The 17,424-nt window shown below is 36.5% G+C and overlaps 1 protein-coding gene across 7 annotated transcripts in view; it reads right to left on the bottom strand.

The window, feature by feature from the left end:
* gripap1 (GRIP1 associated protein 1) overlaps positions 1-17,424 on the bottom strand; it is a 69,169-nt gene that overhangs the window by 39,371 nt on the left and 12,374 nt on the right. For 2 of the 7 annotated variants that reach the window (XM_030139597.1, XM_030139599.1), the window contains exons 9-21: positions 17,044-17,210; positions 13,807-13,854; positions 13,623-13,654; positions 11,546-11,593; positions 11,321-11,420; positions 9,937-10,014; positions 9,408-9,500; positions 5,854-5,895; positions 3,880-4,014; positions 2,333-2,428; positions 2,135-2,245; positions 1,909-2,010; positions 670-783 (exon numbers count right to left, since the gene is read on the bottom strand). In XM_030139597.1, the coding sequence (XP_029995457.1) occupies positions 670-783; positions 1,909-2,010; positions 2,135-2,245; positions 2,333-2,428; positions 3,880-4,014; positions 5,854-5,895; positions 9,408-9,500; positions 9,937-10,014; positions 11,321-11,420; positions 11,546-11,593; positions 13,623-13,654; positions 13,807-13,854; positions 17,044-17,210 (1,166 nt within the window). The remainder of the gene's footprint in view (positions 1-669; positions 784-1,908; positions 2,011-2,134; positions 2,246-2,332; positions 2,429-3,879; positions 4,015-5,853; positions 5,896-9,407; positions 9,501-9,936; positions 10,015-11,320; positions 11,421-11,545; positions 11,594-13,622; positions 13,655-13,806; positions 13,855-17,043; positions 17,211-17,424) is intronic. The other 5 variants (XM_030139601.1, XM_030139602.1, XM_030139600.1 and 2 more) reach the window with 4 other exon arrangements.

The raw sequence follows: 17,424 nt of genomic DNA, 5'->3' as shown, positions 1-17,424 counted from the left end.
ACAACTGAACATTTTAGGTAACGGGCTCCAAGTTTGGACATATTTTCAGTTTTTACTGCAACCGCTGCTGCTGATAAAAAATTATGTCGTACTCGGAGAAATGTTCGTCGGAAGTCTTGACCTTATATGTGCAAATGTCGTGACGTAACTAGTTATAAAACGTAACAAATTAAGCAGGAATTAAAACAGGTTGTAGAAATCCACTCAATTTTTGAATCTAAAGATAGTTTTGCAGCACCTGGAGGGTTCAAATTCAAACTGTATGAACTATTAGGGTCCAAATACACAAATAAATTAACCACAGACTAAGAAAAGTAGGTTTAGAGAAATATGAGCCCTTTAAAGCTTCAGTGCATGATTTTTTTGGCACAAATGGGAGAAAATTCCGTTAATTACTAATGCTGTCCGAGAGGAAAACAAGACTCCTGCACGTTCTCTGGGCTGTGTTTACAGGTTGTAGAAATTCTACGATTCAGGGTTTATACACATTTTTCAAGGTCAAATTCAAGCACTTTTCAAACCTTGAAAACACAACATTGAAATTCAAGCACCCCTGATGATTCCATGATGGGAGATTTTGGCCGATCATAGGTGTTTTCACACAGGTACAAGGTTAAATAATTAACCCTAATAATCTAATAAAGGTCCCATCAGACGCAGCAGACAGACCTCAGCCTCCTTCAGTCGTCTCTCAAACCATCCTTTAGTTCCCTCCATGGACTGGACCTGAGTCTGCAGCTCCTCCACTCGCTGCTGGAGACCCTCCAGTTCTTTGGTCCGAGCCTGAAAACACACACACACACACACACACACACACACACACACACACACACACACACACACACGACAATGAGTACAAACACAGCACAGCCTCAGTGTCCTCCTCCTCCTCCTCTTTCTCTTTTTCCTCTTCCTCCTTCGCTTCTCCTTCTTCCTCTTCCTCCTCCTCCTGTTCTTCCTCCTACTCCTCTTCCTCCTCCTACTCCTCCTCTTCCTCTTTTTTTTCCTCCTTCGCTTCTCCTTCTTCCTCTTCCTCCTCCTCCTGTTCTTCGTCCTACTCCTCCTCTTCCTCTTTTTTTTCCTCCTCCTACTCCTCTTCCTCCTCTCCTTCTTCCTCCTACTCCTCTTGCTCTTTTTCCTCCTACTCCTCCTCCTCTTCCTCCTCTCCTTCTTCCTCCTACTCCTCCTCTTACTTTTTCCTCCTACTGCTCCTCCTCTTCCTCCTCTCCCTCTTCCTCCTACTCCTCCTCTTGCTTTTTTTCCTCCTCCTACTCCTGTTCTCCCTCCTACTCCTCCTCTTGCTCTTTTTCATCCTCCTCCTCTTCCTCCTCTCCTTCTTCCTCCTCCTCCTCTTCCTCTTTTTCTTCCTCCTCCTCCTCTTCCTCCTCTCCTTCATCCTCCTCCTCCTCCTCTCCTTCCTCCTACTCCTCCTCTTCCTCTTCTTCTTCTTCCTACTCCTCCTCTTGCTCTTTTTCTCCTACTCCTCCTCTCCTTCTTCCTCCTACTCCTCCTCTTCCTCCACCTCTCCTTCATCCTCCTACTCCTCTTCTTCCTCCTGCTCCTCCTCTTCCTCCTCCTTTCCTTCATCCTCCTACTCCTCCTCTTCCCCCTCCTCTCCTTCTTCCTCCTATTCCTCCTCCTCCTCTCCTTCCTCCTACTCCTCCTCTTCCTGTTCTTCTTCCTCCTATTCCTCCTTTTCCTCCTCCTCTCCTTTTTCCTCCTACTCCTCCTCTTCTTCCTCCTCCTTTTCCTCTTTTTCTTCCTCCTCATCTTCCTCATCTTCCTCCTCTCCTTCTTCCTCTTTTTCTTCCTCCTACTCCTCCTCTTCCTCCTCCTCCTCTTGCTCTTTTTTCCCCTACTCCTCCTCTTCTTCCTCATCCTTTTCTTCTTCTTCATCCTCTTCCTCACCTTTTCATCTCGGAGTTGCTGTCGGATCTCCTCCTCAGAACGATTCTTGTCTTCATGGAGTCCTCTGAGCTCCTTCTCATATCGAGCCCTCACCGCCAGAACCTGACAGAGAAAAAAGAAAAGGAGGATGACATTTAGGGAGAAAACAGGGTAAAATATTACAACTAAAACAAACATCGTAAAAGTGTGAAGCTGGCTGACAGTCGGTAAGTCTCTAAGGCATCACCTCCTTCTCGTGCTGCAGTTTCAGGTCAGACAGCGCCTCCTTGTGGTCGGACTTCTCCTGGTTCAGCTGCATAGCCATATCATCCAACATGGACTTCCTCTTCTCTGCCGTCTGCTCACACACAGATTAGACATGCTTATGTTCATGTGTACATACACATATTTCATATTTATCGTGTTAATGTTTATGCATGTGTACCTTCTTGGCTTCATCCAACTCTCTCAACAGTTTTTCCTTCTCATGTCCTTCTTCTGTTAACTGCTCCAACAACTTCCTGTTGGCAAAATTGGACTCCTACAGAACAGAAAGTGAAAATATATTTATAAACACAAATGTCACGGAGCGAACAGGATGATCTGGTTTAACAGGTGAATAATTAAACATCAATAAAAACATCAATTACTGCATTTTACAGTCAAGTTCCAACTGCAAAGCTCATACTCATCAGTGGATTTATCATGACAGAGACACTGCATTCTGTCTTCTGCTAATTTTATCTAATATCCACTGTGTAAAAATACATTATAAAATGACAATTAGTCGGAAACCTTAACCAAGAAGCATAAACTGGGTCCACATGAGTCTAAAACATTTCAACTTCAGTGGAAAATTTGTGCGAGTTGGATATGTAGAAATAGATATTTAGAAATAGATTTAAAAATTTGGAGATTTCTTCTTTCCTGCTTTTATTTTCAAAAAACCAACTGCACTAGTGGTTTTACAGCTTCGAATATCTTGGAACAGTAAATAAAATACACCATGTTAAACTGAACTGTAAACATAATAGATTAAAACAGGGAACATGTCATGAGACTTTAGCTATGGTCCATACAATTTCAACGACCAACTCTAGGACAACTGCAACATTATGCTTCAAATCCTCTGATGAACTAAGTAAAAAAAAAGGGAGGGTGGGACAACAGTAAGTGAAACCTGATCATTTCTTAAAATATGGATCTGCTTACTTGATTCCAACCAAGTTATTAACATTAAATGCTTTAATAGCTTCCCTTGGCTTCAAAAACACTGCTGTATATATATTCATGTAAAAAGCAAGAGGTTAAGTCTGTGTGTGCAATTGGTCTGAGAACAACAAGAATCTAAACCAAAAACTCCAGCAAAAATGAATATGAAAAATCATAGCAAGGAAACTGACATTTATGAACACTAAATTTTTACAAATTTTAATTAATAATAATTACTGTTAATTTTACTTTATTTCATTGACGTTTTTACCTAAAATAAGCATGAACAGGACATCTTACAGCTGTAGCCATGATGTGTCCCAATACTTTTGTCCATATAGTTTATAAACATCAATATTTCCTTAAAGTTAAATGGGAGATTTTTCTTCCAAAGTGAGATGTGAAGAAAGTAGATGGTTAGTTATGGTAAAAAAAATTATTATTTACAGTCAGAGCACTAAAAATATATTAGAAATTTGGAGGTAGAACATTTTAAAAAAACAGTCATGGATTAGAGAGAACTTAAGTAAAAACCATCTCTGAATTATTTTGGAAGCAAAGATACCAATTTAAACCAAACTAGCCAATACAATGATATTTATCCCAATACAAAACTATATTCTGACATTAGTCATTACTGTTTTGTATCCCAGACCCCTGTTAGAAAAGAAACACCTGAATTTAATGTATCCACATACTTTTGTCCACATAGTGTGTGTCAGGCAGAATGTGAAGCTGAAATTTTTGGAACACTTTATTAAATAGTGTTTGTGTTGGTACCTGCAGCTGGGAGTCCAGGTCGTCTCTCTGGGCCAACAGACCCTCCTGTTCGGTTCGTCTCTGCTGCAGTTCGGCCGACAGCGCCTCCTGCTGTTCGCGCAGCAGATTCATCTCCTGCGTCTTCACCGTCTGGATCTGAGCGTTTTAACATCAGCCAATCAGAGCTGAGCTTCACACACAATAAACCACACCTGCACTTATCCCGCCTTCATGTGCTATGGAAATTATGGTAAATACTAGTTACGAACTCAAAAACTGCACATGAATGCTCCTTCATGTCATATTTTTCACTGGAAAAATTTATGGAAAACTTTTACATACACGAGCTGCAGAGATGAAAATAACCTTAGAACTTCCTGGATTCATCACAATAAATAAACGATGCTTTTATTAACGTTCTGCTGCTGTTAGCTGATGATTTCTTTACTTTACTTTTACTGTATAACCACATAATTTTAATAACACCACAATTTTTGCACGCATATTTATGTATATGTTTTTTAAAAAGGGGCGGCCATGGCTCAGGAGGCAGGGCAATAACAACAGTCCGGTAACTGAAGGGTTGGCAGTTTGAATCCTGCTCTGTCCCAGTCATGTGTCGTTGTGTCCTTGGGCAAGACACTTCGTCCACCTTGCCTCCAGTGTCACTCACACTGATGTATGAATGCCTATGAATGTTCAGTGGTGGTCAGTGCAAACTGGCAGCCACGCTTCCGACAAATTCCTACAAATGTAGTTTACCACTATATTATAAGTGAATATGAGAGTGAATGAATAATGAATCAATAATATAAAGTGCTTTGGGTGCCTTGAAAAGCACTATAGAAATCTAATATTTTTTCTATTTTTTTTTTTTTTTTCTAATTTTTTCTATTATTAGATTTTTTGTGTATTGTTTATCATTATTATTATTTGTGTATTGTTTATTATTATTATCATTTTTGTTTCATATGTTTTGTATTATGCCTGTGTCTGAAATAAACTAACCTAAACCTAATCCATTATTACCATATTGAAGATATATTTGTCTAGTACATATCGTACAAATTGCTGTGTTTAATAGAATGTTTTAATATATATATTTGATATATATGTATGTTCAAAGCTATTTATGTTTGTACATTTAGAGCTTAATATATATGTATACATGTGTTTCTTTTTGTCTTTTTGTTGTATTGATAATTTCTTTCCTACTACTTTCTACTATTCTTGAATGAAGCAACTGTAACAAACAAAATTTTCCCCCTGGAATTAATAAAGTATTCTGATTCTGATTCCATATATTTACAGTATACACAATTTGCACAAAAAAAAAAAAAAATACTGTAGCAGATGAATTAAAAAAAACTATTTTACCACAGTAGCAGGTCACAATAAATTGTGCATCAGCCATTTTTCATTTCACTACGACACAACACACTCACAATTTCCAATTCACAAATGGAAAGGATCATCTTCTCAATAGCACATGTTGGTATCATTATACGCAGATCTACAAGTTAACAGGTGGTTACAGAGATGCGACATGGTGCCACAGAGACGATATGAGCCAAAGTAGAACGCATCAGAAAATGGTAGAGCATGGAAGAATAAAGCAGTAAGATGACAGACATGTAATGAAGGACAAAGTAGAGGAGATGGAGATGGTACACATGGGTCTAAAGAGGCTTCTACATGAAGTGAAGGAAGTATCTACTGTGGAGGTTCTTTATGGGGGTTCAGGCTCACAGTTCTCATGGTCAATCATCAGTTTTCTAAACTGCAGATGTGATTTATAGGGAACCATCAGATGTAACTACAAGAGTACTACTACCGGTAAAGGCAGGTAAATTAGGGTTCTACCACAGTGATAAATGTAGGTGCATCTACATGTGTTCAGCTACTTTATGGGAAGGTTCAAGTGATTTCAATAACTTCTACAGAAAAAAATCACGGTAAATTTCAGGCTCTACCTACAGGCTGACATGTATTTACCTGTTCCAGTGCACACAGGTTTGTCCTCAGAATACTGTTCTCCTGTAAAATGAGTTAAATAAAGCCTGACATTAAGTACACGTGCAGTGGATTGTAGCTAAGGTCCCTATTGGAATATTCCATGGTTTAAGTTCTATCAGGATAGGTTCATCTACTTTTAGATTTGGGTTAGGATAATTAAAATAGTGGTTCTGGTTCTGATCAATGAGCCTATTTACAGGCACACTAATACTATGATCATTATCTGATTTCGGGAGTTATCAGATTATTCTAGTGATCATGTAAACAGCAAATTCTGATATGTTTTATCAGATACCAGCAATAATCTGATTATGAGAAATCAGATTAACACACCTGGATTCCTCCCAAATACTCTGATGTGTTCATGCATGTATACAGGTTAATCTGATTTATTACCCCGCCCCCTGAAGGGGAGACAAGGGGTATTGTTTTTGGGTCAGTTTGTTTGTTTCTTCATTTCTTAACACTTTAGCAGCAAAACTATTGGTTGAATTCATACCAAACTGGGTTTATAGATTACCAGTGACCCAGAAAAGATGCCATTACATTTTGGGAAAAGTAGGTCAAAGTTCAATTTTTTTATGATTTTTTTTTTTTAACCCTTTCATGCACAGTGGTCACTACAATGGACAGTTATTCTACAGCTGGTCTCTTGTATATTTATGGATTTTGTTGTTTTTCTTGCATATCAACCAACACAGTGGATACTTATGCACCATCCCATAATACACTGCAATTCATACCATTACTGTAACATTCCTGCTCTTGATAAACCTGATCTGGAGCAACATATTTGAGTGTAAATCAATTGCTAATTTTTATTAGACTGTAATTAACAGGTTTTGTTTTGTTTTTGTTTTTTTTTTACGTTGCTGTGTTTTGTTGTTTTTTGCACATTATTTGAGTGAGTAATAACTACTACTACAGTATATTAAAATGTGAGAAAACATCAGATTAGCAACATTAAAAAAAAAACATTTACTTCCTAGTTTTCACACAGTATGTCAGTAAATACATGTTTCTTTGCTTCAAAAATTAAACGCATGGTGCCCACCTGAGTGGACATTTTTGTAACTCCATGAAAAATAGGTTCATAAAAAAAAAAAAAAAAAAAAAAAAAAAAATTCAATCACATTGTTTTTTTAATGCCTAAAGAGGAATAAAAACACTCAGGAAAAAAAATCTTGATTAAGGTTCTCATAATTCGTGCATGAAAGGGTTAATATCTTCCCATTTACTTATAATGGGCAAAATACATGGAAGGGGCGGGGTTTGTTGTGCCTGGCACCACTTGTTTCCTTCTTTTACAACTGTGCATGTGTGAACACAATTAAAATCATAAAAAACAGAAGTTATGTAGTCAAACAAGAACGGAAGACAACAGGAAGTCTACCATCACTAAGTATGTACAAACTCTGAAAGAAGCACAATAACATTATAACAATTCCCTGTTTAGTCCCAGTTATGTTATTTTTATGGTCATGTAAACAGGCTCAGTGATATACAGGTTTATTACATATTAGGTCAGAACACCACTAGCCTCATAGATGATCTCCCAGATAATTTCCTAGACTGAAGCTGCTACCGTAGGTTAGTGCTATCTAAGTATCACAGTTCTATATTAGGGTGTTCAAAGGCAGTTATGTTACTTAGATTACATATTCTAGGGGAACTTTCCTTTAGAAGAACATTTGTTGTGGTTTAAAATTCTTAGACACAGTCTTAGTCACACATCAGTGTGATGCAAAACCGCAGAAATGCAGAAAATCAGCGTGTGAATTTTTGCACAGTAGGCTAATTATGCACACTTGCTCTGGTGCAAAGTCTCCATGTTCCCATAACCCACTTTCATGCTGAACTCCTGTTAGAACCAATGTGTAGGTAATAAAAAATAGGCCCTTTGTGTGTCCTACTCACAGTGAGCCCATTTACATGCACACTATAAATCTGATCCTTCTCTGATTTGTGGAGTTATTCGATTATTCCAGTGATCATGTTAACAGCATAATCTGACATGTTTATCAGATAACAGCAATAATCTGATTATAGGAAATTAAATAAACACACCTGGACTTCTCCCCAATACTCTGATGTCTTGCATGCATACTTGTTCATCTGATTTATTTAGTTCTTTTACCATGACTAAAAACAATTAACTCATGCAAAACGAGATTATATGAACAGTTATAAGTTTTACATTTGGCTTCGTATTTGTTTTGTATTTTGTGACATTTATTTACTTGCTTTAGACTGGTAAAATGTTTTTGCATCATTTCATCAGGTTTATGTTTACCTATGTTTTGTACTTTCTGGATATGTAGTTTTGCACTTGGTTTTGTATTCATTTGGTACTATCTTTGGATGTAGTTAGTTGGTTTGTCTGACTTTATACAGTATGATTTTATAGCTAGTTGTGTATGCCTAACCATTAAGGTTATTATTATTTAGAAGGGGGCAGGAAATATAAGATTTTCTTCATCCTGCTCCTTTTCGAGCATGGGTGTGTACATGTTTATTTACTTGATGATTATTGAATATTTACTGATGAAATGCACAACCGTGAACTAAATAAATAAATTTAAAAAAAAAACACAAGTGCTGCAGTCAAACGTGAACGTGTCTAAAAATGTAATTAATTAGGTAACTCGATTACTATTTTGTAACTGTGACCTAAATTATCATTACTATTAGATTGTGACTCTTATCTGTTGCTGATTGTTGTTTGTTATGTTCTGTATGACAGAATGATAAATAAGTTATAAAAACTAAGTGTCAAAACAAAAAAAATAATAAGTTTAACTTTTATCAACATGGGCTGCAGTTTGTCATTGAGGGGTGATAGTGAGATCCAAATCCAAACCAGTTGAGAACCGGTGCTTAATATGTTTGCACGTGAAAATCTACAGAAACCATGTGTTCTACAGAGGTGTGCAATGATTCATACCACTCATTTCACAGTTTTTATATTTCTCTCTGACCTACATGCCACTTAAAGTTAATGTAGGGTTCTTATCAGGTTCTAGACAATCTAAATAAACAAATAGAGATGATGAAGTGTTAAGGGTTTGATGTAATGATCCCAAGAAATGCACATTATATCACATGTTTAAGAGAATGTCAACTGAGAAATGATGAAATGTCATGGGTTTGGTGTATTGTTCTACTGATACAGCTCAGGAAAAACATTAAAATGTGCAAAGGTATGAGGTTCAATAATGGGGAGAAATGTTTGTCAATGGTTTTTGTAGAAAATACAGACATCTTGCCCAAAAAGCAGTCATGTAGATGAAACTGAGAACCACTGGACTTCAGATCTAATTCAAAGCGGTCTCTGTACAGCATGATTTAAGGGCACGGTTCTGGAGCTCCAAATAACATTGGACTGGTTTGTTCTGTTCTAGAGAATCTATGTTAGTCCTCAGTGATGATGAAGTGTTAGCATTATATGAACTCTTTTCCAGATATGACATGTTTTACAGACACAGTTTGGTGTTAACTTTCTAAATACTGTTCGGTTGGGGTTTTTTTTTTACCTGTTCTAGAGCAGCTAGGTTAGTCCTCAGAGCATCGTTCTCCTGCAGTATGTTGTCCACCTGCTCCTGACTGACCGCACTCTGATTGGCTACCTGCAGTACCAAAGCACCACAGGCAGGGGGCGGCAGAGAGACAACAAAGAACGCAAAAGGAAGGGAGCAGAGAGAAAAAATAAGAAGGAAAAACAGAACCACATGAAGAAATAAGAACCCAAATCGAAGAAAACAAACAGAAACCAGAAAGAAGAGAAGGACAAGGCAGGTCAGAAACAGAGAGCAGAAGGATAATCCACCACCAGAGGAAACTAGAAGGTGTTTTTCTTGATACAAAATCCTTAGAACGGGAAAAAAAAAATAAAAAAAATCACCACACTTTGGTGCAGATTTATTTCCCCCACGTTGGCTGTATAAGTGCGTTACCTTCAGGTGTCAGTGTAACTTCACCTCCCCATTCATACTCTCCAAGTCGACATTAACTGATATGTCATGTGTTTTTCGTGCTCGACTGTACCGAGAAAGAACGCGTTACCTGGTCTTTTAGGGTGTGCAGAGCCAGTTCATGCTCCTTCTCTTTGCTCTGTAGCTGCTCTCTAAACTCAGCTGTCACCTGAAAAGCAACACACAGTTTAACACAGACACCAACAACAAAACAGAACACGTAAACAGTTACACTTGAAATCTGTGGCTAAAGCAGGAAATCACACAAAAAAACATGTTCATGAATTTCAGATGGATTACGTAAGGGCCAGAATTCCCTTTTTTCACTTAGTATTCGAGCAGAAACACATCTATGAGCACTTGTAACATATTTAAGCGTGCTTTATGACAAGTTTAGATTCCCTTAAATCAGGGGTGTAAAACAGAAGGTCCACGGGCCAAAACCAGGCCGCCAAATGGTCCAATCCGGTCTGCAGGATGGATTTCAGAAGTGAAAAATTACACTGAAAATATTAACAGTCAAGAGTGTTAAGAGGCCACATACAACTCAATGTGATATTAAGTAAAATAATAACCTATTATTAAGGACAACTCCAAACTTTCTCTTCTGTTTAATATGAAAAAAGTTAAATTACATTATGGAAACGTCTGCATTTCAAGCTATCCTGTCACGATAAAATGTAAATAACCTGAAAAAATATGAACAGCCTGAAATGTCTCAAGAGAAGTGCAGTTTTAACTTCAACTTTTTTAATATTTCTCAAATTTTTGTTCATTTTTGTAAAGTAAAGTAAATTTTATTTATAGAGCACTTTTCACAGACAGAGTCACAAAGTGCTTCATCAATTCAAATCAGAATCAGAATCATTTTGTGCATGTTTTGTTCTTGTTATTGCTTAATTTGATCATATCATACCTGAAATGTCTTAAGAAAAATAAGTGCAATCTTAATAATATTCTGCCTCTTAATAAACATTTTTCTGCATTTGTAGATCAACTGTTATCTGTAAATTGTGTTAATTATAAGCTGAGACATAAAACTGTTGAAATTGCACTTATTTTTTTTAAAGATATATCAGGGTGTACATGGTCGTTCAGGTTATTCACATTTATATGATGTAATTTAACTTTCACACTAAAACCAAGAGAGAAAATTGGATTATTATTTATAGGTTAGTGTTTTACTGGTCCGGCCCACTTGAGATCACATTGGGCTGAATGTAGAACCTGAATAAAAATGAGTTTGACACCCCTGCTTTAAAACACTTTAATATGATGATGTTAATGATGGAGTCCTTTAATTCATCCCACATATGCAGTCCAGACCACCTGTAAACATGGTCTAAATAATCATCTCATTGTGTCCATATAACAGCTGTTCACTTGCGATCCGATCCCTAAAAACACACTCTAATGTAAGGTCTAAACAGGTCTGAGTCTGAGGGACTGAGGTCATGTGATCAAAAGCCTCTGACCTGATTGGAAGCCATGAGGTCTGACTGTAGTTTCTGGATGCGGATGTTTGAAGTCTTTAGCTCCTCCTCTTTCCTCTGATTGATCTCATCAATCTTTGTCCTGCAGAGAAAAACGCAGCATGTCAACTACTGATGCGCTAAACAACCAGAACTAAAGAATCATGGGAATCGCTGTGTGTCTGTACAAAGTGCTGGTTCAGGAACAGAAGAAGTGTAGTTTCTGACCTGCTGTCATTGTACAGAGCTTCCTTCTCTGCCTGAAGACGCTGAAAGCTAAAGAACAGAAACTTTTTATTCATCACAGACTGTTTATTAGCACTCACATCTGATATGTCTGTAAAAGTTCGACTAATTCAGTACAGTTGTGAAATGTGAGGAGCTCCTGGATGGAGATTATTTTTTTAACAATATCACAAATATTTTATTTTATCACACAGACTCTTTTCTCTGCTGGATAAAATAACCATCACCTCCCCTTATGTCCTGACCTGCAGTTTGAGTTATTTCCACTTAGTTTCTGACCAATCAGCTGCTGTTGAATGCAGAAGAAGCCAATCAGAGCAGCAGAGAATTCTCTTGATTCATTCATTTTTTTCCCCACCCCTCGAAGGAGAGACAAGGGGTAGTGTTTTTGGTTCAGCTTGTTTCCTTGTTTGCTTGTTTGTTAACACTTTAGCAGCAAAACTATTGGTTGAATTCATACCAAATTTGATCTATAAATTGCCAGTGACCCAGAGTAGATGTGATTACATTTTGGGAAAAGTAGGTCAAAGTAAAAATTTTTTATGAATTTTTAAAGTATTTTTTTTTCCCATTTACTTATAATGGCTGAAATATATCTATGTTGACATCAGCACATGCATAGACATGATGATCAGCTGGATCAATACCAAAATAAGCTGTAATACATGTGAGGGGCTGGGTTTGTTGTGCCTGGAACCACTTGTTCGTATCTCTGTTGTTTTTCCATCACGTGTGGAATCAGACAATACCATTAAAATCAGCTGATTCTGCTCAACAATTAAGAGTCAAAACAGGTCGTACCTCTAACTTCTTTACAACACATGCAGATATATACACTATATGGACAAAAGTTTCTTTTCTAACAGGGGTCTGGGATACAAAACAATAATGACAAATGTCAAAATATAGTTTTATATTGAAATGAATATCATTGCATTGCTTAGTTTTGTTACTAGTCCTCCGAAAGGAAGGCAAGGGGTGTTGTGTTTGGTGTTTTCTTTGTTTGTTTGCTAGCACTTTAGCAGGAAACCTATTGGTTGAATTCATACTAAATTGGATTTATAGATTCAATACCAAAATAAGCTGTAATACATGTGAGGGGCTGGGTTTGTTGTGCCTGGAACCACTTGTTCGTATCTCTGTTGTTTTTCCATCACGTGTGGAATCAGACAATACCATTAAAATCAGGTACATGTCATTACAGTTTGGGAAAGGTAAGTCAAAATTTTTATTTTTCAAAATTTTCTTATTTACTTATAATGGGCAAAATACATGAGGTGCAGGGTTTGTAGTGCTTTGTACCACTTACTTAATGTGTTATCTTTGCTTCCAAAATGCCTCAGAGATGGTTTTTCTTTTTTGTCAATTTCTCTCAACATTGATTTTATTTTTTATCCATGACAATGATTTTTAAATTCTAAAATCATTGTCATGGATTTTAAATTCTTCCTCTCCATTTCTAAAATATTTTTCAGGCTCTGACTGTAAACAATTATTTTCTACCACAGCTAACCATCTACTTTCCTCATATCTCACTTAGAAAGAAAAATCTCCCTTTAAACTTTAAGGAAATATTGATGTTTTTATCTCAAATAGCATGAACAGGACATCTTACAGCTGTAGACATGATGTGTCCCAATATTTATGTCCATATAGTTTATAAACATCAATATTTCCTTTTTTTAATTTTAGAAAGGCATTTTGGAAGCAATGATAACAATTTAAACCAAACTAACCAATTCAATGATATTTATCCCAATAGAAAACTGTATTCTGACATTAGTCATTATTGTTTTGTATCCCAGACCCCTGTTAGAAACGAAACACCTGAATTCAACGTGTCCACATACTTTCGTCCATATAGTGAAGCTCTTAATTTTTTGGAGAGTTTCTGGCACTTAATAACTCTCTCTACGAGGGGCTTAAAATAATCCCCCTTTAATAGTCTGTATAAATGGAAAGTATTGACCCTCTTCTACAGATAAACTGTGTGGTGACTGATTTAAGCAGAAGAGATTAGAGGGTAAATGAGATGAAGGCGATGATGTGGGTGTCTTACCTCTCCTGTTTCTTCTTCAGCTTGTCAGACAGCTGCAGGAGTTAAAAAAAAAAAAAAAAAAAAAACAGAAAGGAAAAGCATTGTTTCATGGCAGTTTACAGCGAAATAAACCTCAGCAAAACCAAAGACCTGTGCACACAAACAGACTTTCCCATCAGGTTTCATGCAGTCTGATGATCATTACCTTTGAGATCTCCTCCTGCAGTTTGGTAACTTCAGCCTGTTTGGACGCCTGGAGGCAAACAACAAACCAAAACTCAGCAAAACTAGATCAAAACAAAGAGGTTTTAATGCATGTGAACCTTTAACGTAAAGTTCAACTGGATAATTCAGTTCAGCTGCAGCTCATAACACGCACCGACATGTTAAATTAAAGACTGTAAACGTTTGAAGGAACGTTGTTGTTATACTTTAAGTACCTTTTAAAATACTGGTGGTGCTTTATATGTATGCTCTTATTTTGGTGTTTTACATATGGTTTTAGAACTAACTTTTATAGTATTTTATGTGTATTTTTAATGTGTATGTATGGCTGCGATTTCTATTTTGTGTAACTTCTGCTGCTGCTGTCTTGGCCAGGACACTCCTGAAAAAGAGATTTTTAATCTCAATGAACTTTTTTCCTGGTTAAATAAAGGTTATAATAATTATAAAAAAGTAAATAATCAGATATGACTTGCTTTTCCAGACTAATTCTATGATTAACCTTCTGGTATCCAGGTGAGCGTATTATGCACTTTGTACTTCATGTTATAAAAAGTCATGTTATTTTTCACAATTTGTTTTAGGCCAGTGTTCAAAAGTTGTTCATTTTTGCACAATTTTTAAAATTCTGACTAAAATCAGCAGATTGTAAACGACGGAAAATAACTTCCTTGGTTACTTTATTATACTTTGGTCATCAACTGTGTCAAATTTGAATTCAAGTGCACTTAACTCTATTACTGCAGTTGTAAATATTTGAGTATTTATGTTGGTTGTTTGTGTTTGTTTGATATTTGGGTTCAATACATGATACCAACCAAAACTTAAATACTGTTCTATGTTGTCATTTACTGACCAACTCCTCCCTGAGCCAAACTTTGTCTTCTGATTATACTAGTCCTACTGAAATAACGTTTCCAGCTAAGCTATAGTTAATATAGTTATACCAGCTTTACTACCCTTTATTACAACGCAAATGCTTCACTAGCACCATTCTACCAAGTGAGTAAAAAATGCACAATGACACATATTAGCATTTAACATCTGACCTAGCATAAAAAATAATGCATATTAACCAGTGTTGCTGTTAATCATTGACATAAGCAAGGCTGCAAAAAATAAAAATAAAAAATTTAAAAATGAAAAAAATAATCACATTTTTATGTTGTACATTTAAAGCAAAAAAAAAAAAAAAGTTTCAGCATCAAAAAATATGGACATATAATATTTACATTACAAACATGGCATTTAAAGGGTTAAAAAATATGTCAGTTACTGAGTATTTGGAATTTTTGTTTATGGCTCAAGTTGATGTAATAAAAAAAATGTAATAAAAAAAAGTTAAAAACAAACTGTATGGAAATTATTTAGACATTGCTACAGCACTGTGCATATTACGCGCTGTTGGTGCATATGGTTAGGGTTAGGAACTGTCTGGGTGGGACACCAGAGGGTTAATAAGGACAAAAGTGGAAACTAGAGTTTATATAAGCCGTAAAATCCCGCAGTAATCATGATGACATTGTACTCCTCCTCCAGATTTCTCCTACTTATGTGTCATGTCTCAGCTGTAGATAATCACTGCTATTAAGTGTCTGAAAATGTTTCCATAAATGTGATTAAGAGGACATGATGAGACAAGCTTCACACTGACATTTTACCACTCCGCTCCAGCTGCCGTTTATGTTCCTGTCATGAATTAATTAGTGTTGTCTCTCTGACACAACATGTGGTCGCCTTATACTGTCGCAGAGTTTTCCAGCCTCTGAGCTTCAGCAGAGTAGCAGAAATATAAACAGCTGAACATGAAACTGCAGAAATAAACAGGAGACGCTCGTACAATGTCCAACTAAAAGACCCAAACACATCTGAGGACATTTTCTGAGGCTATGAACATGAACGTTTAACAGACAGTGGAAATAAACATTAGCTGCAGCCAGAGTTTAGTGGTACTTATGCAAATGTATTTAAAATATGTAAACTATTTATGCATTTTCCACTTTTCTGATTTGTTCTGCAAAACATAAGCAGTGTAACGTACACTATATGGACAAAAGTATGTGGACACGTTGAATTCGGATGTTTCTTTTCTAACAGGGGTCTGGGATACAAAACAATGATAACAAATGTCATAATATAGTTTTATATTGGGATAAATATCATTGCTTTGGTTAGTTTGGTTTAAATTGTTAATTTTCTACCACAACTAAGTTAAATTAATGAATTAAACTTGATGTTTTTGTCTCAAATCAGCATGAACAGGACATCTTACAGGTGTAGACATGATGTGTCCCAATATTTTTGTCCATATAATTTACAAACATCGATATTTCCTTTAAGTTTAAAGGGAGATTTTTGTTCCTAAGTGACATGTGAAGAAAGTAGATGGTTAGTTATGGTAGAAAATTATTGTTCACAATAGACATCAACCGATATGGGTTTTTCTAAGGCTGATGCTGATGCTTTTTTAAAAATTTGGTCAGCCAATGGCTGATGTCACAGCCTATTTTTGAGGCCAATGTCTTTTTTTTAAAGCACACTGACTGCAAAATACAATTGAAACACTCAGATAATTAAGATTTTTATGCAGCAAAATAAATTATTAACACACGTATACATGGTACTCTTTTAACATTTACTGAACTTCAAGTGCTGCCCACACAGGCGCCTGATCAAATATCTTATGACATTTCTACTACTGATCAAATATCAGCTTTCAAAAAAAAAAAAATTAGGCCAATGACCAATATTGAAAAAAATCTATATATCGGCCCGATATATTGGCCAGACGATATATCGTTCTACCTCTAGTTTACAGTCAGAGCACGAAAAATATTTTAGAAATTGAGTGAGATGTGAAGAAAGTAGATAGTTAGTTGTGGTAGAAAATTATTATTTAAAGTCAGAGCATGAAAATATAGAAATTTAGAGGAAGATCATTTCAAATCAGTCATGGATAAAAAAAATCAAAATCAGTGGTGAGAGAAATTAAGTAAAAACCATCTCTGAGATATTTTAGAAGAAAAAATACCAATTTAAACCAAACTAACCAATGCAATGATATTTATCCCAATATGAAACTATATTATAACATTATTGTTTTGTATCCTAGACCCCTGTTAGAAAAGAAACACCTGAATTCAACGTGTCCACATACTTTTGTCCATATAGTATATTTGTGTTATTAGATGCAGGTGTGTTATGGATGTGTTCGTACCTCCAGGTTGGTGATCTGCTCCCTCAGCAGCCTCTTCTCCTCCTGCTCGGTGTTCAGTGCCATCTCCAGCTCTGGTCCAAAGCAGTGAGTTATTGGACAGAGAGCAGCCGACCAGCCTAGCGCTGCCTGCTTAGCTACAATCTTCTCTACGCTCTTCTCTGACAGGCCTAAAGGGGGCGCCGCACACAGCAGGGGCAGTCTGTTAAGGCCAGACACACACTACAGGACCTCCTCACACTACATGATGGCAGACCGGACTCTCTGGTGGACACGGACCGCGACTTCGGACAGAACTGCAAAGTCAACCTGCTGGGATGTTCTCCAGCCCAGACCTTCAATTCCAATATTAGGTTTTTGTTTTATAAACTTCAGTGAATAAGA

This window comes from Sphaeramia orbicularis, chromosome 7 (assembly GCF_902148855.1).
Source record: "Sphaeramia orbicularis chromosome 7, fSphaOr1.1, whole genome shotgun sequence".
NCBI lineage: Eukaryota > Metazoa > Chordata > Actinopteri > Kurtiformes > Apogonidae > Sphaeramia > Sphaeramia orbicularis.
The sequence above is the reverse complement of the archived record's forward strand: the minus strand, read 5'-3'. Positions and strand labels throughout refer to the sequence as shown.